The sequence below is a fragment of the Centrocercus urophasianus genome, unplaced genomic scaffold (assembly GCF_019232065.1).
Source record: "Centrocercus urophasianus isolate 14NV4802_14NV808 unplaced genomic scaffold, USGS_Curo_1.0 seq_472, whole genome shotgun sequence".
NCBI lineage: Eukaryota > Metazoa > Chordata > Aves > Galliformes > Phasianidae > Centrocercus > Centrocercus urophasianus.
In genome coordinates this window covers 28,404-50,322 of record NW_024885058.1, presented here as the reverse complement: position 1 = coordinate 50,322, position 21,919 = coordinate 28,404, and the positions used below count along the sequence as shown (strand labels likewise).

At 51.7% G+C, this 21,919-nt stretch overlaps 2 protein-coding genes across 3 annotated transcripts in view; one reads left to right on the top strand and one right to left on the bottom strand.

Moving 5' to 3' along the window:
- Positions 1-4: 4 nt before the first annotated feature.
- CD99L2 (CD99 molecule like 2) lies at positions 5-15,441 on the top strand (the record flags this gene model as incomplete). Its single annotated transcript, XM_042834563.1, has 11 exons — positions 5-71; positions 5,431-5,487; positions 6,313-6,360; positions 7,020-7,115; positions 7,237-7,317; positions 7,873-7,965; positions 9,335-9,397; positions 10,201-10,227; positions 10,305-10,424; positions 11,851-11,916; positions 12,270-15,441. Coding segments are annotated over 11 exons (783 nt in total), but the record flags the coding sequence as incomplete, so codon positions are not given.
- Positions 15,442-17,920: 2,479 nt separating this feature from the next.
- MTMR1 (myotubularin related protein 1) overlaps positions 17,921-21,919 on the bottom strand; it is a 32,387-nt gene continuing 28,388 nt past the window's right edge. For both annotated transcript variants that reach the window (XM_042834564.1, XM_042834565.1), the window contains one exon: positions 17,921-19,153. In XM_042834564.1, the coding sequence (XP_042690498.1) occupies positions 18,989-19,153 (165 nt within the window). In that variant the 3' untranslated portion in view covers positions 17,921-18,988. The remainder of the gene's footprint in view (positions 19,154-21,919) is intronic.

Below are 21,919 nucleotides of genomic sequence, written 5' to 3'. Positions count from 1 at the left end.
CGCAGCGCCCCGAGCCATGGCCGTCCGCCGCCTGCTGGGGCTGCTGGCCGCCGCCGCGCTGCTGGGCGCAGGTAGGGCGAGGCGGGATCGGGCGGCGCGGGGCTCCGCGGCGCAGTCGGAGCGCGGTGGCGGCCGCTCCCGGCCCGGGGGCCGTGGCCGCGCCGGGCCTGGGCCGGAATGGGGGCCGGACGCCCGCCTTCCCGCTGCCGGGGCCCGGTGGGGCGCGAGAAAGCCGGAACCGGAGGCTTAGCGGCAGCCTGCGGGGCCGCGGGGAGCCGGGGTGGTGCCGCCGGGCAGCGCGATGTGCGTGGGGGAACCCGCGTCCTTTTTTGGGGGATAGATATCAATGCAAAGCTTACCGCAACTCTCGTTTCCTTATTCCAGAGACAAGTTATTCTAAAAGGCTTTTTTTGTTTTTGTTCTTACATTGTTCTTTTAAATAGGAAGAAAAAACAAAAAGAGCCCTTTTAAAGGCTGTGCCGATAAGACAGCCGGCGGCGATGTGCGAGGCCGCAGAAGAGAGGGCCCTGCGCTCCGCCCAGCCCCGACGTGCTGCGGGACGCGGGGCTGCAGCCGGCAGGGAGCTGGCAGTGGCGGCCCGCCGCCCGTCTGCTCGCCGCGCTGTCCGTGCGCCGTAGCGCAGCGCTCGGTGCCGGTGTGACACATCGCTGCGGGGCCGGGCCTCGCGTCCCGTTTTGAGATTAAAGCGGCAAACCCGCGATTAGTCAGCAGTGAGGCTGCCGGCGTTCCGCGCTGCCCGCGGCCCGGCCGAACGAAAATGCCGCTCTGTGCCACCCCCAGGTGCTAGGCTGCAGGTCCGGCTCCTAAACGTTTCCGGGCCGCTGCGCATCAGCACGATCTCCGCTGCGAGGTTCCCCAGCCGCCGTCGGCGCCCGGCTCCGCGGGGACAAAGCGGCGCTCACGGCTGCCGGGGCTCCGCGTCCCCGACCCCCGCCTGGGGCTGGCGGCGGCCGCGGGGAGGGCGAGGGCGGCGGTGGGGGGCGGTGCCGTTCTGCGGGGCTCCGGCCCGGCACTGCGGGTTCACGCTTTCTCGGCTCCCGCTGTTCCGGGGCAGCGCCGGAATCCCAGCGCCCGGCTGCGGGATCGCGGACAGAGCTGTGGGCTGAAAAGCAGCTGGACGGGTTCTGCTCTGCAGAGCTTTACCAGAGCCAGGGCTCTGCTGGCGCTGTGCTTTAGTGCAGAGATCCGTGGCTTTTCCAGAAAGCAGGGAGGCTTGAGCCGTTCAGGTTTGGCCAAGTGCTTGTCTAGGTGTTGCAGAACGCAGCTGAACAGGGGCTGCCCGCACTGCTGGGCCTCTTCTAAGTCTCCTGTCCATAAGCCTGCATGGATAGCACTGACGTGCTGTCATGGAAAGGTGGCACATCTGATCGCTGAGGTCACTGCACCCACGGAGAGCACGAGGTTATCCCTGGCAGACCCGTCAGAAAGGACATGCACAGATAAGAAAAACCTGGAGAGAATCTGATTACAGGTGAGCAGTGGCTTGGCACATCAGTGGAGCTGCAGCACGGGCTGGCGGTGGTCTTCATACCACCCTGCATCTCACACAGCCTTCAGTGCCCCCTCACAGCCCCAGAGCTGGTGATCATGGCTAAAATGTTGCACCCACCTGTGGGGACAGTCGGGGTGGGAGCGTGGCGCAGCGTGGCTCTGCTGTCGTGCAAAGCGTTTACGTTTGCAAACAGCATTGGTTATAAGACGTGGTTATGTTACTGAATTTATCATTGCTAGATATCGGTAGCATTGCGTTTAAGGAATAATTTTTACCTTGATGGTCTTTGGCAAAGTGGGAGAAGCTTTTGTTAGAAGTTATCTCTGATCTTGGAACAAATCTGTGTTAATTAAATGTGCTGTGCCCGGATACTTGTGAGCGGAGCTTTGGACACAGTTGATTTCCGTACCCCTGTCTGCATTTTAGAGCTTTTCTTCTCTGAGCCCAGTGACAGTGTGCTCAGAAGTGGCCATCTAACTTTTGGTTAGTTTCTCTATACAAAATTGTCATTTTTTCCCTGGCATCTGTTGCCCGAGTGAACAGCAGCACTGAGCTGAAGGAACTGTCAGCAGTGCTCTGCTTGAAGACCAGTTTGTTTCTTAGAAAAATATCTCCTGGAGGTTTGAGACTCCAATGTTGTGGTTAGCTCGGGGAAACCAGGCCTTGGTTGTGCTCTTTGCTTCCACAGTTCAGGCTGAGAGAGGTGAGAGGCTCAGTGCTGCACTTCTTGTGGCTCAGTGAGCCTGTTTGCATACAGCTCAATCATTTCCTGCCCCATGAATAGCAAACCGCTCTGGTTACGTAGGTGGCCTCTGTGGCAATAGGTGACTAAACCAGGTCCTCCACATTTTCTCATCTAGAGAAGTAGTTCATGTCAGGCTTAAACAACTGTATTCTGTTCCCTTAAAACCACGGAAGACGGAGCAGCAGCAGGACAATGGGGATGCCGTGGAGGGAGGCAGATGGAATTAGGGGGCAGGAAGGCAGTGGGAGAGACTGGGTCTGGAATAACCCCTGCCATGTCCCCAGCACTGAGGCAGGGACGTGTCTCACAGGTGCAAGAGCAGGCTCATTGCTCTCTACAGCTCCCTGGAAGGAGAGTGTGATGAAGTAGGGGTTGGCCTCTGCTCCCAGTATCAGTGATAGGATGATTGGGAATGGCCTCAAGTTGTGCCAGGGGAGATTGATGTTGTACTGAGGGACGTGGTTTAGTGGGAAATACTGGTGGTAGATGGACAGTTGGACTGGACAACCTTGTAGGTCTTTTCTGACCTTGGTGATTCTGTGATTCTGTGATGCTGAAGGCTGTGCCCCTCTCTCTGTCCCATCTGCCAGCATCATCCAAATCAGTTTCCAGAAGCAATCCACTTCCCCTGGCACAACAAGGCAGGAGCAGTTCCATGTGAGGGACTGGCTTGTTCTCCACGTAATTCCCTGTTTACCTACTTTAACTACAGCACCTCCTCTTGGTCGCTATCTGATGAGAGCAGTCTCCCAGCAGGGAATCAGGTGTTGTTTAATCTCCTGCTTTGGTTTTATTTGGGCTCCTGCATCCCTGGCTTTGCCATTCCTTATTCTGTGTCAGACTAGGAATGAACAACTCTGGTGCCACAATTTGTCATCTGGTTGGTGAGCAGGCACCTCTGCCCCTGGGCAAACCTGGAGTCATTGCTGTGTGTAAGCAGAAATCAGATCGGTGATCTGAGCACTGAGCACAGCCTGTGGTGACCCACTGTGCCAGGGGAAATGTGCGGGCAGCCCTGTGGTTTGTGCCCTGTGTGCAGAGGAAGAGGAACTCTCTGTGTTTCCTGAGCATCACTAGGAATGGCAAATGCCTGAGCTGGGTCCGTGCTTCCTGCAGGTGCTGGGGTGATGATTCCTGCTGCCCCTGCCTTGGGAGGCAGGTTTGGGAATGGGCAAAGCACAGTGTGTGTCAGGAGCCCCATGCCACTGGCTTCAGAGCGATGAGCCTGAATCGGCACGGACAGCTTGCTGCCCACTCACAGTGTGGTGATGGCAGGGAGCCCTGGGGCTGTCTGACCTTAAGTGTGGGCTGGGTGCTGCAGCTCCCGTGGGGTCTGCAGGTCCCGCTGCCCCTATGGGTGCTGGTGGTGCTGCTGCTGGCAGGTGGGACGCGGCCTCTATCAGCCTCTCTGCAAAGAGAAAGTCTTCATTATGCAAATTCTCATCTTAAAGCTTTATTCATGTGCTTCCTGTCAGGCTTTCCTTTAATCTCAAGAGCAAGATTGCTTGGAATTACCATACTCTTGTTAATTGCATGAAAAAAAAAAAAATTACAGCAGAGGTTGTTTTTGCCTCAATCAGTAGTGATTCTGATTAGTACTTCTGGAAATCAGAATGCTTCCCTGGGTGCGGAGGCTCGGCGGCAGCAGGGCAGCAGGACACATCTCCCCTCAGTCCCCTCCGTGGGCTCCCGGCTCCTCGGGCTGCCGCAGGGCCGGTGCTGCACGGGGCGGTGCTGAGCCGCGCTGGGAGCGGAGGGCGGCACGCTTCTTGTGGCGCAGCCGGTGCGCTGCGCGTGAGCTGCGGTGCTGTGCGCTGAGCTCTGCCAGGCTGCGAGGCTTAATTAGATCGTATGTAATCGTATGGACGAAAAGGCTGACGAGCACAGCCGTGCGCTCGAGCTGCCTGCCGCAGAAACAATGAGGGAGGACACATGGGGATGCGATGCTCTCTGCCCCCAGCCTGCAGCCGGCTGTGATGGAAGCACCCGGCCCAGCTCGGGACACCGCAGTGCCCGGCCCTGCCCGGCCCGGCAGCGCTGCCCTTTGGGAGCTGACGTTTCGGGTCGCCGCATGGAAGGAAAGTACGGCAAACACGTCCTGCGCCCGCTTTCCCTGCCGGCCAGCAGCCGCGGGATGCCCAGGCGGGTCGTGACAACGACACAGAGCCCGCGCACGGGGCTGGGGCTGCGATGCACCGGGTGCGCCGCGTCCCGTGGGGAGGCTCGCGGCAGCACGGGGACGCTCCTCGGGGCGGGCCTTGCCCTGCTGCCGCCTGGGGTTCCCTGGAGCACGGCTCGGCTCCCGGAGCTGCCGGGCCGCACGCAGGGCATCGCGTCGCAGCTCAGGCGCCGCTTTCCGTGAAAGTTTTCGGCCGACTCGCGGCTGGCAGCCTTCTGGTGGGCGCTGCCTCGCGGCTGCCATTGTCCTTGTCGGGAGGGCCGTAAATGTATTCATGAAGCGCGCCGGAGCTCAGGTGGCGGCAGCTAAATCCATTTAGTGATAGGAATGAGGGGAAAGCCATTTTAATGTTCTCTCGCAGCGCCGCAGCGCTTAGCAAACCCAAAGGATATTAATTACTCAGCATGCTCCGAGATGTAAAAGCATGAATTTATCAAGACAAATACATTCAGAACGAGGGTAAGTCAACAGTAATTAACGCGGTGCAGGAAGAGGAGGAGCGGCAGGGCAGGCCGGGCTGGGCGCTGGCGGAGCTGCGGGCCCCTCTCGTGGGCCATCGAGGCAGCGGCGTTCTCACATCGCGTCCTGCTGCCGTGGGGCTGCCTGGCGCAGCTCTGCCTGTTCACCGAGTTTGTTTGCTCCGCTCTGAAGTCTGCACAGTGCTCAGCAAATGCACAACTGCAGCTGTGGGTGAGTGGCAGCCAGAGAGATGAATTGGTGGGCTCCGCTTGACAAGTTTAAGCGTGGCGTGTGTTTTTATACCGCATCCATTAGGGCAGACAAATGGAAAATCCGAAGCTGACTGCTCTGCAATCCAACAGTCACGGGTTTGGGGAAGGCTGATGTCTTCCTCGTCGCTGGTGATGGGTCACGTTTAGCAAAAAGCCCTCTAAAACCAAAGCAATTTGAGCACAGGCACCTGGCCAGGCTGCGTGTGGAGGTGACTGACGTCGTGTACAGTGAGTAACTCCTGTGCTGCTTCTTTGTCCACAGGTTGTGGGGACGACCCAGGGGAATTCAGCCTAGAAGATGCCCTCGGCCCCGTATGGCGTAAGTCAAATTCATTCACCCCTTACAAAATAAGGGAAAAATAAGAAGTAATAGGTGCAACGTGTCCACTCGGATCTCTCGGCAAGATGGCAGAGGATGCAGTCTGGCCCCAGTCCCCTGGCAGAGCTGCCTGCGCCCATGGGAGCCGCCTGTGAGCCCCGTGCCTGATGCTCTGTCCCAGGGCGCAGATCGCAGGGGCTTGGCAGCACATGGGTGCAGCAGAAGCACTCCAGCATTCAGATGGAAATTAATAGGAATGGAGCGGCCACAACTCTTGCTCATAATTTATTCATATACTTCATAAAGCTAACCACTGTTAATGGATGATGGTTTGCGGGGAAAATAAAAATTACAACAAAATAAATAAAACCACCTCCCGAAGCCGATGGCAGCTTGTTTTGCCCTGCGAGCAGTCAGGCCCTGAGCACTGGGGCGTCTGCAGAACTGCTCCAACAGATGGGGAGCTCCGGTATGCGGCACAGTGCTGGGAGCTGCTGTCAGTGCAGTGGCTGGTGGGCAGGGTCTAGCCAAGCATCAGCAGCTTGCTACTGCTTCCTCTCTGCTCTGTCTCCTGGAGTTGTCCCCTGGAGGAGTTCTCTGCTTGGCATCTGCCCCAGCCAAGCTCTGAGCTGGACCTGCATGGGGCTCCCCTGGGCTCCCACTGTGTGCAGTTGCAGCTGTGTCACAGGGACAAAGGCAGGGCACAGAGCTCTGGCTGTGATGCTGGTGGACTCATCCACCAACTCCTAGCCTTGTGTTCTCTGGGCAGAGGTAGTGTTTCTGGTGATGCCCATGGCTAACATGTTACTCCTCTTTCTATCACAGCCACACCTAAGAGACCCAGTAAGCCGGCCGGTGGGACAGGAGGGAGAGGTGAGATGTTCTTGGCACGTGTTGTTTCAGCGAGTGTCGGCTGTGTGCTGTTGGCAGCAGCTTGGGTGCCAGAATCTTGGTTGGCAGTGAACCACCTTTTGGTTGGCAATAGGCTGTGCTGCAGTGGCTGCTTGTGCTGCCTGAGCTTCCCCTGCCTGCACTGCTTGATGGTGCCTTCTCCACCATCATGGTGCAGCCGCTGTGTCCCTTGTGTCTTCTCTCTCCATTGGCAATGCTGCAGACCTGTGCCTACGTAAATGCACTATTGAGGTTTCTGTCTGTTTTGAAGGCAGCCAACATGAGAACATTTATGGCCACAGCTGAGTTCTGCACGCTTTGCAGTATTGTAATGGATTTGACACAGGTCACGGCTGAGCTGCACCGGCTGGCTTTGATCCTGGGGAAGAGCTTTTGCTCCAGGACATCCCCGGCTTTCACCAAACAGTGCCAGGCATTTTCCCATCCAGGGAAAACCACCTCCAATGGTGGTGGTCAGATCCCTGGCTGCCCGGATCCCTGGCTGCCCGGATCCAAGCTGGAGGATGCTCATGCCCAGCCCTGGCCACGTATCGCTGCTCACACGCCGAACGGTGCCATGTCCCAGGGGCTGCCCACACAGAGCCCCAGCACTCAGGCTCACCCGTCTGCTCTCTCTACAGACTTTGACCTAGCTGATTACTTCGACAACCCAGTGGAGCCCACCAACAAGCCTGCCAGGCCCACTGCCAGGCCCTTCCCACGGCCGGGGAAGCCAGGTGCGTCTCCCGGCCCGTGGCTGTTCTGTGGGAGCTGGGGTTGCGTACAGCCGGGCCCTTGTTGGGTGCACCTTTGGGAGGGTAACAGCATTTTGTTCTCTCCCCTCTGTGGCACTTTCAGACAATGGCTTTTGGGATGTCATCCGCACCACCACCACCAAGCGGCCAAAAACAACGCAGACCCCCCGCAAACAGAACCCAGGTGAGTGCAGCTGCCCAGCCACGCTGTGTCCAGCCCCAGTTTGTTCAGGTGAGAGCTGCAGAGGCCCCAGAGTAACCGTGCCATGCAGGAGCACAGACATACCTGTGGTGGTGGGCTGTGCTTTGTCAAAAAAGTGCTCCCAGGCTCAGCATCAATTTCAGGTGAGATGAAACTTATGTATGAGATAGCAAGCAGGTCGAGATGGTCAGGCTGGCTCCGTTCCACATTTTTAGCTGCTTTTTAGCAAAAGCAGTCTGAAGCTGTTCTGTTTGAGCTGAGCTCCTGACCTACTGCACTCCTGAGGGTGCCAGCTGCGTTCTGCAGAGACAGACACCTGCTGCAGGGCAGGGCAGTGCGGGACAGCCTGCCTGCCTGTGGGCCCGTCCTGCTGCCTGCTCTCCCATCTGGTCTGTCTGTTGTCAAGCACATGAGCCACTACACAGGGCGATTCCTGCATCTGCTGCAGCAGCAGCACTGGACAGGAGCGTTTCCTGGACTGATTACTTGTCAGCATCAAGGAAGTTGCTAGAGCTGCTAACCCATCTTATTTCACAGGGAAGAATCCTTTGGATCTGGACTTGGCTGATGCCCTTGGAGATAGGGACGATGCGAGGGATGGCAGGCAGCCGGCTGTGAGGCCAGAGGAAGGTACATGGGTTTCCCTCTCCCTGCTGTTCTCACCACTGTGTGTTTCTGGGCCCTGTGGGAGCCCCCCAGCACTGGAGGCTCACTGCGGGGCACCCCTCCATTAAACGGTAGATCGCTGCCAGAAGCTGGGGGTGAGCAGAAGTGGATCATGCCTTGTCTGGGGCTGAGGGGGTTCTATTGCGTTCCCCTCGTCCCCGTGCCCAACGGCTGTTTTACTGAGTGCTGTTGAGGTTTGCAGTCATAGCCAAGATGTGAACCCAGGGCAGGCTCGGTCCTGGCACAGCACGTGCCGAGGGCCAGGGACTTTTTTTCCATCTCTGAAATGCTCCGGTGAATGCGTCATTTGTCTGCAAGGATTGCTCCCTTGAGCACTGCTGCTAGAAAACAGACTTTGCACGGGTAGTTTATGGATGTCGAGATGGCTGTATGCCCTCCTCACACGTGTAATTAATAGCCAGGTACTTTATTAGGCTGTACTAACTAGGTGACTTGTCTGCACTTTTGGGGTCTATGCTCCAACTGCAAGGCAGGAGGTGTTGGGTGCTGGAATGCAGCACCGTGGCCAGCTGGCTCTGTGGCACATGGCCACGCACTGCCCCAGCATCGCAGAGGGTTTCATCTCTGCCGGTTCTGTTCTTGCTTTTGTTTTGTTTCTTTAAAGTTTACACTCATTACTAAGCCCATAAACCATTTTTTTTTTTTTTTTTTTGGTGAGCTGGTGAGTGTCTCCCAGGCTGGAAGGGCAAAAGTTCAATGGCTCCATTAATACCACTGCCAGCTCCCACTCCATGATCCTCTTTTCTTTCAGGCAAGATGTAGTCAGTTATTACCTCTTTTATGAGCTTAAAAGAAGGTAATTTGGGGTTGAAGATTCTGCTAACTCTGTCATTGTGAGGGAGGGGATCTGCCCGTTGACCCTGATCTGTTCTTGCTCATGGAGCAGCTGGAGCCACTGGTGGGAACACGCTGGGCCGTGGTGCAGCTGCTCCTGCTGCACAAAATGCCCAGCAGAACCCCTCAGAACATCCACAGGGTTTGTACAGGACACCGAGGGGAACACGGCAGCCTCAGCCTTCCTGTGGGCAGTACTGCTGGCAGCTGCTCTGCCAGCCACATGCTGCTTGGGAGGGCTCAGAACCCCCACAGCCCCGTTCCCAGCCCCCCACGCTCCCTGGAAGCACCCATAGATGCTGTGACAGGGACAGAAACAAGGCTCTCTGGCCCCTTGCACCCTGAGCAGACCTGCACTCTTTTTCACTTCCCATTCCACTCGTTGCTTCCTGGTGGCTGCAGCACTCACCCCTTGGAGGGCAGCAGTAGGGATGATTTCTTTTTGCTCTCCAATCACAGTTTGTTGTTATTTTTCAAGGATTTTCGGACAGTGACCTGGAAGGCATTGTGGATGATGGCTACAGCCCTGACAAGAAGAAAGGTAGGGAGGGCCCACGGGTGGGTTGGTGCCGCCGGCATGGGGCAAAGATGGCCATGCCACAGGGACCCCTGAGGGCATCTCCCCATGGCAGGAGACCCCACAGTGGGTCTGAGGGTATTGGCAGGGACGCTTGCTGTCCTGGTAGCAGTGGTTGGCACTGGTGGCCCTGGGCCAAGCCAGCCCATGCTACAGCTACCAGCAGATGCCAGGTTGTCCCTCAGCACCTGGCAGAAGGAGTACGGCTGTGGGGTTGGAATGGTGCTTCTTGGCCTCATCCCCTGCTGTGCTGACCCCGTGGGGCTGTCACCCCGCTCCTCATGGACACTGTGCCTCCTCTCAGGATGCGACCGCTGGTTTCAGGAACAGGAAACAAGCTGCGCTTGGCTCAGCCTGCACAGAGAGCCATGGTATTAAATATTAAAGGCAGTCGAGTTAGAAATGGCGAACACCACCAGCCCGGTCGACATTTAATGAATCACTGTGCCAAGGACAAACCGCACTGAAGGCATTAATACAGTGCTGACCTGCTTCTGTAATGCGGGATTTAAGCAGCTAGCTCAGAGCTGCAGCTTCCAGCAGCAGCCATTTCTCCCAGCTCCAGCTGTGCGCAGTTGTCCCAGCGTCGCATGCAGCTGCTCCGGTGTCACATATAGACACCCCCATGTCACGTACAGGTATGCCAGCTCGCAGCTCAGGCAGCTGCCCCCTCTGATGGCACAAGGATGCCACACTGCGATGAGGAGCTCAGTGCAGGGTGGGGGTTGTGTGAGGGCCAGGCTGCTGACGGGTCTTTTCTCTTGCAGGATCTGGAGGCAACACTGACAGCCAAGGTAGGGCCATGGGGGCTGCGGGGGGAGCGGGGCCTGGGAAACCTCCCCACCACTCAGCGCCTTTCTGTGCCCTGCAGACAACAGGGTGGAAACGGGCACCATCGCCGGCATTGCCAGTGCCCTGGCCATGGCACTTGTGGGGGCTGTCTCCAGCTACATCTCCTACCAGCAGAAGAAGTTCTGCTTCAGCATCCAGCGTAAGGAGCCCCGGGTAGGGGTGGGAGGGCTGCCGGGTGGAGGATTGCAGAGTGGGACTTGGTGTGTGGGGACAGCCCTCCAAGTGAAGGCAAACCGTGCATTGTCTGCCAAAGGGACTGAGAACGCATTGGCAGCGTTGGTTGTGGCATCCCACCCGGCTGCCCTCGATTTCAGATTGTACTGAAGTTCTAGCATACCCGGCATGGCAGCACTCAGCAGCAGCTTTCAGACCACAACTGTCTGCTGTCTGCATCCAGCCTCCATCAGACTGCTCTGGCCATATGGGACTGGTGAAGGGTGAAGGAGTTATGCTTGGCTTTCCAGTTGATGAATCGATTGAGGCTTGGGAACTAAGGAGTGTTGGTGGGTGTGATGTTGCTGCAGTTGCAGTGCTGTGGTGATCAGCACCTGCTCTTCTGCTCTGGGCCACCCCCAACAGAAGTGTTCCCTGAGAGCCCCGGTGAGGTAGCAGCTGTTTCGTACCCTCTCTGCACCTGGCCTTTGGAAAGGGTCAGTGGGGAGGGCTGTGCACAGCACTGTGGGGGCTTACAGGGGCACGTAGCCCTGCTGTCGGTAAGGGTGGGTGCAGCCAAAGGGCAGAGGTGCAGGCAGCTGGGAAAGGCTGCCTTCAAAGAAATCCCATGAATTCTCGTGAGAACCTCATGTGCTCTGGGGAAGGGTGTCTGGGGGCTGGAAATTTGGGTGGGAATCATGTTATTTTCCCAGTTGTGTCTCAACAAACAGGAGTGTTTTGGTATATTAGATCAGCGGGGAGAGTCAAATGAATGTGATGGAATGAAACTCCCTTGTATATTCCCTCCACTTAAATGATATTTTGGTAAGAATAAATAATTTTAAAAAAAAGAGAGTAAAGGCTTTGATGAGGGGAAAGCTGAGATGCACAAAGTCCCAGAAAGGCAGCAGGAAATTAAAGTTAATTATAAAGGAGGATTAATTTAAGCCATCAGACACGGCATGCTGGGCTAATGTCAGGCCTTAGACTCCTTGCAATGCAAGACAGCAATCTGCAAGCCGTCAGCCACTGCAGAAATGGCTTTTCTCTGAAGAAGCAGAATGGCACTGGGTGTTATCCCAGCAGCATGCGTGCCTGGGGACAGCAGTGGGCCCACTGTGTGCCCTTGCCTCACGGCCATGCCCTTCTTCCTGGGGCTAATGCAGGAGAGTTGGCTGGAGCTCGCCCATCTGAGCCAACCTCTGTGGTGGCTCGAGAACGCAGCACAGCTTTCTCAGCACCAGTCATGGTTTACCAATGTTGCTATGCTGCTGTTAATGCAGAGGAGTTTGCAAAATTGCAGTCTTAGCTTTCAAAAAAGACAGGCTCGTTACCACAGGTTTTAAGGCATCAAAGCAAACAATTTCTGCTTTCTAACCTCCCACCTCACTCTCTTTATTGTTGCTTCTCAGAGGGACTTAATGCCGAATACGTGAAAGGGGAGAACATGGAAGCTGTCGTAAGCGAGGAGCCCCAAGGTGAGGCCTGGCCACAAGGGCCATGGGGAGCTCTGGGAGCCGCCCGGTGGCTCTGGGAAGGCTCCGCTCGGGTTGTGCTGCAGCTTTTTGTGTAACACCCACCGTGATGCTTTTCCTGCTTTATTACACACCAAGGGTGAGACACCAAGGCTCTCATCCTGCAAATGGCAGCAGTCGATGTTGAGCTCTGATGTTTTCAGCCACCAGAAGCGTGCTCCTTCCTTCAGCCGCAGAGAAGGGAGGCTGCTGTAAAGGCTGAGGTTGGGTACAGCGGGGCGGCGTTTGGCACCTGTTGCTCGCGCTCATGTTCAGCTGTGTGCTGTCGCACTAACGGCTTTGATTTTCCTCCCCAGTTAAGTACTCAGTGCTGGAAACGCAGTCGGCAGAGCCGCCGAAACACGACGGTGCGAAGGCGTGAGGGCACGGCCCCCAGCCGCTCTGCTGAGAGGAACCCGCGGCAGCAAACACCGAGATCTCGCCTGCCTGTAATTTAGCTATTTATTTCATTTGAATCCAAAGCTGTTTGATGTGTCCTTAGGCTTGAACTGGCTTCTTACTGCTCTAGGCTTTAGGGTTAGGATGGCAGTATGTGTTTATTTTTTGTAATATGTTTACATGGAAGGAACACTGCAGGTTTGACTGCAAGTTGTATTCAAACCAGCAGCAGGTGCTTCAGCAGCAATCGCTGTGGGTAAAGGACGAGGTCTTTTGCAAGGACTGCTTACAGGTGTGAGGACAGCAAAGTGCCTGTTATTTGCAACCCAAAGCAAACCAGCCACCTCCCTCGTCAGTCTCCTGTGCCACAGTGCTGCTGCCAAGGCCTGCCCTCGCCGCCTTGGTGCTGCTTCCTCCTCCCCAGCCCTCTCATACTGATGCCAAGATGTGGGGACAGGCACTTCGTGATGCGTTTTCCCGAAGCAATGGGAAGCGAAGTGGCTGCCTAGCGCAGAAGGAACTCCCAGTTTAGATGTAGCCCTGAAATACTTGGCATTTTTTAAAATGTTTTGCAAATCCCAGATTGTGCAAATGTATGTGGACTACCAAAGCACTTCCTTTGATTCAGAGCTGTCAGGCAGATGTGACTGCCACAAGGCCTTGCCATGATCCAGGAGGTCCCTCTGGCTCAAGCCATTCTATGACCTTGTATCCCACAGCAACCTTCGAAAGGAAACGGCCCAGCCACGTTTTAAGTACTTTGTAATAGCTACGCAGCTCTTTGTGCTCTTCTCAACACTTGCATTTTTAAAGCCTTACTCTAGCTCTAGCAGAACAACTGCAGCATTTTGTAAGGGAGATGAGTTCTAAGGATACGTGGTGCCTCGTGTATCCAGAGCACTAATAGCAGTATTGTAGACTAACTGTCACTACTTCATTGTACAAAAGTGAGTGGGTTAGAAAAAATAGTTCTCAGCTGTTCTGAGACTGTAAGTCTCTGCTCCTGTGTAATGAGCAATAGCAAGAGAGAGAATGGCCTCATGCTGTGGTGGGGGAGGGTGAGGTTGGACGTTAGGAAATACTTCTCTGAGAGAGTGCTCAGGTGCTGGGCGGGCTGCCCAGGGAGTGGTGGAGTCACCGTCGCTGGCCGTGTTCAAGAAATGCGTAGATGCTGTACTGAGGTTTAGTGGTGGTAGGTGGATGGTTGGACTGGGTGATCTTAGAGGTTTTCCAACCTTGGTGATTCTGCGATTCCGTGATTCTAAGACAGATGCAGAACACACTCCCTGCATTTGTGTACTCAAAGTGTCAGATATTTTGGGGAAATGATGGTTGGAGAATTCTGCTGGGCACAGGCAGGAGCTCTGATGCTAGGAAAGCCATGTTCCCAGGCTCAGGCTGTGCTTCTCCCTTTCCCACACCATCACCTGGCTTTCCTCTCTTAGCTGAATGGGTTTGAAAGCTGTAGCATGAAAAATGCTTTTACAAAATGATTGTACAAGAGGTGTCACAACACTGTATTGATGAGCACTAGGAGTCATTTTAGATTAGATCAGGCAAATATAACCCCATTTCTCTTAGCTGCAGACTGTCTGCATGTTTCCATGACTCTCTGCACACCCAGTGGATGGGACAGGGGGTGCTTAGGATTGCTTACAGGCCATAACCTTTAGGAAGTGGTTACAGCAGGACACAGAAGATGTAACTCACAAGTACTTCCTCAGTTTAACTGAGGAAAAACAGCCCTTTCAGAATCCAGAAGCAGACAGCACTTAAAAGTGCTTCTTTCCCTCAGGCCTTTCATACGACTTCAGTGAAAACGTACGCCTTAACGTAACTTCAAGGTTTGGGTAGGTGGAAAAATGTAAACACGCAGTGAAAGGGATGACATTGTCAGAAGTTTACAGTAAGGGAATTAAAAATCTCTCTCTGGGACTCAGGATGGGAAAATACTGACAATACTGCAGATAAGAAAATCTCGTCCCCAAAGCCGTGATGTGCTGAGTGCCAGCTGAGGCTCCCCTGGCTTCATGCAGCCTGCTTCCTCCTCGGTCTGCCTGGCAGATGGGTGGGAGATGGGGGGAGCTCAGACCTCGCCCCTTACTTCAGGCATTACAGCGATGTAATGCTCAGCTGTATTTTCCTGGCAGTGAAGGAAGTGCTGAAAGAAGGGACGCAGCGCTCGCCTCTGTAGCCATCTTCATTTCACTGGTACCCATTCACTTTAATTCTGTGAACGTGGCATTTGTAAAATTCTTGCACTTTAATTCTGTGAACGTGGCATGAACTTTCTTGTCCTGTACTTAAAGAGGCAGTGAAACAAGTGGAATACCAGGATATTATTTTTTTCCCCAAGTCCCAAAGCGTACACAGAGCTGACTTGAGAGCTCATGGGAGGTTTGCTGTGGGCTCTTTGCTCATGACATCTCACATCTCCAGCTTTGCTAAAGCTCTTTCTCACAGCATGGTTCAGAAAAGCTTTCACAATTACATAGAAAGCAGAACTGAAGGGACTTAACCAGCTCTTATCCCACTGTTTACCAATTGCTTGCATTTTCCTTTGGCTGTACCATAGCAGGTTCTTCATTTTAGAATACTGTGCCATTGACTCCTTCAGTTCAGAATACCCTGTTGTGAGTTTTTCAGATTCTTTTTGGTGCTTTAATAAACTCAGTCATTTTCTCGCAGCCTCATTAAGGAATCCCAGCAAGTGCTGCTCTGCCCTTGTTCACTACTCATTTGTTGTAGCAGCAGAATTTCTCCACTGTACCATTTCAGATCCTGAAAAAGCAGAACGATGAGACAGGGTCAGGCCTTCACATTTGGTTCTGTAGTAAAAGTGAACAAATGAAGTTCAGAAACAAAATTGTTGTGAAAGTAGAGAGTTATATCTTGTGAGTGAAATCCTTATCCAAAAGCAAAGCATACTGCTGACTGCTGCAGAAGCAGTGTATAGCAAATGAAGGCTGAATGTTCTGCTGTGAAAAGACTAATTCTGCCAACACTGACGTATGCATGTAAGGGTCAGCGGGGGGAAAAGATCAGAATCTGACTTTTGGAAAACATTAAAACAAACTGTCTACTAAGGCATTTTGGACATTGTTTTCTGTGTTGCAAGTCAACTGCCATAGCTTTCTATGCATAACCTCTTCTACAACGACACTGGAGACTTCATTAAGAAAACAGTGGAAGGAACACCCCTCCCAATGCATCCCAAAATGTCTTTGTGGGGAAACGCATCATTAAGGGACCGTAATGCGATGGCGAAAGTTAAAGGATGTAAGCACACACACGTGGTCATCCCTCTCCTCCTCGGGCCCCTGAGCTCAGGCACTGCAGTGCTCTGCTGACTGCACTCACTGCTGTCAGCCTGTTGCACCGCTGCAGGTTTACATTTTCACAACCAGTGAACAGATCTCCCATGCAACGTAAACGAAGGTTCTGTGTAACAATTGCTTAGCCTGACAGGTTTCAAAGTACCTCCTTCTCTCAACTCCTGGTAGAAATAAAATCCCTTCTTCCCGACTGCACATGGTTGGCCTGGCAGTCAAGAGCTGCCTGAGGTAGGATATCCAGATGGGATCTCTCAGCACACGAGCAGCACTCCTTTTTGCATCTTCTGCTATGAGGCATCCTCACCTGGGCAATATTCTGAATCGCCCGCTTCACCCTGTCCTCAAACCACCAACTGCGAGCTGCTGATGGCTTATTTATTTCCAGTCCCGAGGAACCAGCCATTCCTGGCACTGCTAAATACAGCACGTGGCTGAATACAGCTTTTCTTTCAAACCAGGGGAGAAGTCACTTTCCTTGTTTCAAGCACTAACTGCTTGCAGGGGCTGCCTGTGTGGGGAACAAGAAGGGGTGGATAAGGCTGCTCACCAGCTTCAAAAGCCGCCTTCCATTTTTCTGACACCTGAACACTGACACTTATCTACAGAGGAGGAAGAAGTGTAATTAAGCCCTGAAACAGGACTGAAGTGGCAAAGTGTCTGATGCTGATGATGCACAGTTAACTTCACAAGCAAAAATTGTTTCAACTGTTTCACATGGCTTCAGTCTATTCTGGTATACCAGGCTGACATTGTTGGCTCTCTCAAGTGCGAAACTGAACTGCTTGCTGTCCTTCTGCACGTTCCCTTTACGAGGAGTCAAAAACAAACAAAGCAAAAGAAAATGCAGCCACTGAATTAGAGTTAGCAGTACAGGTGCATCAAGCAGGAAGCAGCATTCTGCTCTTACTGCAAACAGTCTGATGCTGCCTTATTAAAGATTAAAAAAAGAAGATGGACATTGTTAAATCAATAGGAAAAAACATCTGAATATTGGGAAACAGACTGAGTACAGCCTACCGACCACCTCTGTGGTACAAAACTATGCTTTAGCTACCATGTCACCTACACAGAATTTCTGAAAATCACCGCATTAAGTGTGTGCAAAACCAGCTGTGCCATGTCCACATTACAGCAGGATCCTTGCCCACCCCTGCAGTCAGGCAGATGCCCTGAGCTGCACTGGGACCCACGGATGAACTGGCAGCAGCAGAGGTACGAGGGAGCCTTTGTGGCACAGCACAGTTCTCACAGTGCAGTTCTAGGAACTCGAGCTTTTAAAATCTCACAATGCCTAAGCTAATCCGGTCAGCACTTCCACAATAATTACAGAGGAAACACTGTGACTATGAGCACCAATAAAGAGGAAAACTTCAAAAGATTTTCCTTAGTGCTGCATTTCAGAGATAAAATGCTTTGCTTTAATGTACAGTTAAAGCGTCAGGGAAATCTGAAGCATGGTAGTTCTGTTCAATCCCAGCTCAACATATCTTGGCAATGTAAAACTCACTGCTGCCATCACTTCAGCAGAACTTTTTTTTCTTTTCTTTTTAAAACAGAGAAACATTACTCACCTACTCATAAAAAGCATGAGGCTCGTTAGGAGATGCCGCCTTGCAGCAGCCTGTACTCAGTTCCTGCAGGCAAATAGCTGTTACAAAGTGCTGCATCACAGAAGGCACACCCAGCCCTGCATGGGAAACTTGGAGTACAGTCAGTGCATCTGCCTTGCAGGTGGAGCTGCAGGCACTCACAGCTCACCGCCCTCATTTACTGCACGCTGCACATCTTAATGGCGAGAAACAGAGAAGTGCTGCCTCACATTAAGGGCAGAAGCACGACAGCACACAGCTATCACAGAGTGAAGCACTCCATTCCCATACAGAGCGTCACATTCTTAACAGGGCTCAATTCCCAGCGGCAGAACTTGAAGCACAAATTGGAAAGCACACCTGCAGCGCTTCAGCACGTCAAGGAGAGGAACCAGAATCTCCCAAAACAGTGAGGAAAAGGAACAGGAAGATTTTCAGCATGCACCACTTCTGTGCCTTTCTACAGAGGCCATCTGTACACCTGTTACCGAGGCCACGGCACCGCTGTCTTGAAAAGCTGGATGTTACAGCTATCAAGTACCTGTACAAGTATTAATGCCTTTGGGTATTACTGTTGGGAATCTGTATTTTAAATGAAGATTGAGATGCATTATTCACTTTACAGAAAAAAAATGCTAGCAAGAGTTTAAAAAACAGCCAGCTGGCTTTATTCCAAGCAAACCAATTAAGCTCATATTATTTAAAAAACTTTGTCAAACAAAGTCATTACGAGTTAAGGTCTTTGAATGCGTTTGGGTAGGCAGGATCCGTTTTCTCAGAGCCTAAGAACATCAGCTGAACATCACACACACATATATGAACAGACATGCCTCTGCATTTTGTGTACAGTTTAAAATGAAACACTGCTAACAACACGTGGAGCTATACAGACTATACAATTTGCACAGCCGAGTGTCATTTCAACCCCCAGTGCTATTATTTGCTAGAAACAAACCCGTACTTTGAACAAGACCTTGATGTGATCAAGTCCACCCCTCACTCAGGAGGCTGAAGCTGAACAATAAACTAAACCATCAAAAGACTTTATTGCAACTTGTACAAAAGGCATTAAAAAAACTAAAATACATGCTTCACCAAATATATTACATCATACACGTCAGCACGGTGTATTTGACGAACCCAGTTTATCTTCATCCACTTTTAATGGCATATTTAGTTGAAATGCAAAACTGACTACATTGGAAAACATTACTTTAAAATCCATTTCCAAGTGCATCAATTTCCTTAAAAAACACAATTGCTCTACCAAAAAAATATATATATTGTATTACCGTGTGAAATACAGAGCTCCCATTCAGAAAAACGTCCTCAGTATTCTGTGTAAGCATCGTGTCCATTTCATCTGATTCTCTCAAGCAGGCATGGTACCCTAGGCAGTGTGAGAGGCATCTTTCTGTCTGCTTAGCAGATGGATTCCCTTTTGAGGATGGTTAAATTGTTAGTTGCTTGAAACGAAGTTCAATTTCACAACTGACGATTTAAGTAGAGATGTCAAAACATGTGGGGACTGCCAACAATACAAGACATCACATCTACTGAAGCTCTTTTTGGCCTCATTGTAGTAATATCAGACACAGTAAGGCATGTCGATCACAGCTGTCACAAGCCACTCAATCCCTGCGTGGTGGGAAAACGTTCTGCCCCCCTTTGTATTACCTGACTTGAACTGTTTCACACAGCTTTAGTTACACATCACACAGAAGTGTGCACTGGTGTGGCTGAATGGGACGGAGATGAACCTCTGTCAGAGGAGGAGGACAGGGACCGTGTAGCTGCTTCCCGCTGCAGATCTTCAACCTTCTTCTGCAGCTCAGTGCGGATGGCGAGCAGCTCCTTAAGGTTCTGATGGATTGGAACCTGTGGGTGAAGAAAGAAAGGTTTACTCTGATCCATAATAACAAATTATCTTCTCAAGTAATGCTTCCACTGTGTCCCATGGTAACACCACGGATGCAGCAGCTATGAATTTCAGTGTGTCAGTATCTAGGGACAGTGGTTAGCCATCTGAAAGGGAACATTTTTGACAACTGTTCCTTCCTAGCACCACACACCGTTGGCAGGAAGCCTGTTCAAAACACTGTTTGCAAACCGAGTTGTCGGGATACTAAAAAACACTCTGGTAAGGGTATCCCTATCCCTTACCACCACCACTTTCAGTTGAGCTTAACAATGCCTTCACAGAGAACTACTTCCCATGCCCGCTGGGACAGAACTCGCTAAGCAGAACTCACAAAGCTGGCTCCATAGGGAGCATCTCATTACTGTTCTAACCAGGCACCTTTCCAGGAGCCTCACCCCTCCTGCACGTTGGTGAGAAAAGCACAGCAGCCACGTGGATTGTGCTTGTGCTGGATCTCCTAAGCCACACACCAATACTCCTTTTGTACACGTGGCTCACATGGGTTTCTGCCTCTGCTTCTGACAGTGGCATCAAGAACACTGGAGACTTTGGCATCTGCAGCAGAGTTTTGTGTGGTTGTCAGGTTTATCCAGTACATTAAAATCTGTTGCAGACAAAGGAAGACTCGAGTCATGTTGCTTTTTGACCAGCTGGATCTTTTTTCCTCAGACAAGCAGAGAGAGGCTTTCCCTCATTTCAAATGCCACAGAAAGACCAAAAAAGTTTGTCCGTTGCTTTCAATTTCTCTTATCCTCCATCATCTCTGAATTGTTTACAGCTTTTGGAAGGCACAATACGGGAAAACAAATTCATTGGGCTGACAAGGTAATCATGGGAAGACGTAGCATTGGGAAACTTGCAGACTGCTAGACATAGCAGGTAAGTGACACGTCAGGTTTCTGGAACACCTTCACCCAACAGCTGGGCTGGCATGCACACCCCAGCAGGACATTCTCATACAGTGTTATGTGAAGAAAATCACAGAGGGTTTCTCACTATCAACACACAACTGAGTCACAACTCACAAGCCTTCCTTCCTCCTGCAAGCCTTGCCTACACTGCCCACAAGTTCTTTAGCCAGAGAGGCCACAAGTCCAAAGATGACAGCCTCCTTCACTAAGCAAACACAAAGCACCTCCTGGAGAAAGGCAATCTCATTCTTCTAAGGTGCTCTACTAAAAAACAAATACACCTGAAAATGTGACAACACCGAGCCCAGCTGTGAAGCTTCTCAAGATGCTGTGAAATGCACTACAGAGAAGACAAATAAGGGGTCTGGATGACAACAGGGTCACCAGAGCTTTCCACTGCACAGTGCCCAGGCTCCCACAGAAGCATCTCCATACAGCTGCCTTTTGGGAACCAAAGCCACTGCAGAGCATGGCATGCTATGTACGTGCTCAGGGAGGGTCCAAGTGCCTGCACTGCTCGATCCTCCTGTGCTCCCCCACGACTTGATTCACATCTTCTGCCTCAGCTGAAGTGCTGCTCTCCCCAGGCTTACATCTCAAAGCGCGTGATCTTCAAGTAAGTTCTCTAAATAACAATAATGTTTTTAAAAGGCAGCACATATTTGAGTCACACAGGAAATGCACAGGCTGAAAAATTATGCACTCAAAAAACTAGAGTGTCAGGAAGAAGATTATTTTTCCACACTTAATTCAGCTTCTCTGTACAGCTATATAAAATTGTTGCTTAGATAACATTAAAATACTATTTTCCTTCTTGCGTTCCTGCTTTATTCAGTGCAGAGTTTGATGCTGCTCCACCAGAGAGCAGCTCTTCAATGTTCAGGGTTTTTTTTTTTTTTTTTTTTTTTTTTTTTCAGTTTCTGACCCCATCCTTTATTTATTCTTCTGAAATTAAAATGCCCTTTTCTCCTAATGGACTTTCCTGTCCTTTCATCTCGCAGTGGGAAACAAACAGTGCCCAGCAGGTCCACACACAACAGCATCCTTCGTGACACAGCCTAGGCTGCCCCAAAGAAAACTGTTCCACAGAATGCATCAGATGGGCTGTGCACAACATAATGTACCATCATAACTTCACATACAGCATCTCTACCAAGAGTCGAGCTGAATGCTGTCACTTTCTCTTTTTCAAGTGGAGAAGTCTAGCTCTGGTTAGACTCCATACAGATCGCTTTGACTGCATACAGATTTCATACAGAAACTTCTATTTTCTCAGATGACGTTCCAGAAGCAGAACAGAAAGCAGAGAGCTTCACCTTGCTGAGCATCACCACTACTCATTCCTGCTCCCCATCAGTCGTAGCTCACTCATGTTTGTATCAAATCCATCTCCTCCTTTCTAACTGCATTTACGCTCGGCGCTTAAGAACGGACTGAGATGGCTGCAGCCTCAGCCCTCCACATCACATGAATGTCTTTGAGGATACAATCAGCCACATTTCTGAAAGATTCTCCCTCTCAATTAAATCTCCTGCTTGCCCTAGAGATGGAGCATTTACAGAACAGCCCTTCGCCCCAACAAAAGGAAACCTGCCATACCAATATTTTCACATTTTTCTGAGCTGTACTCCCCTAAGAAACAAAGCCTTTGTGGATGAAGTTTACCAAGCAATTCAGGCAGACGCACATAGTTGATGACTCAGTACAAATCGTTTAAGTCTGGCAAAGCTGTAAGCAAGACAGAGTAGAGTCTGGAGGGGAAAAAAGGTCAGATTGAAATATGGTCATATTTTAGGGAGAGCACGTTAGATT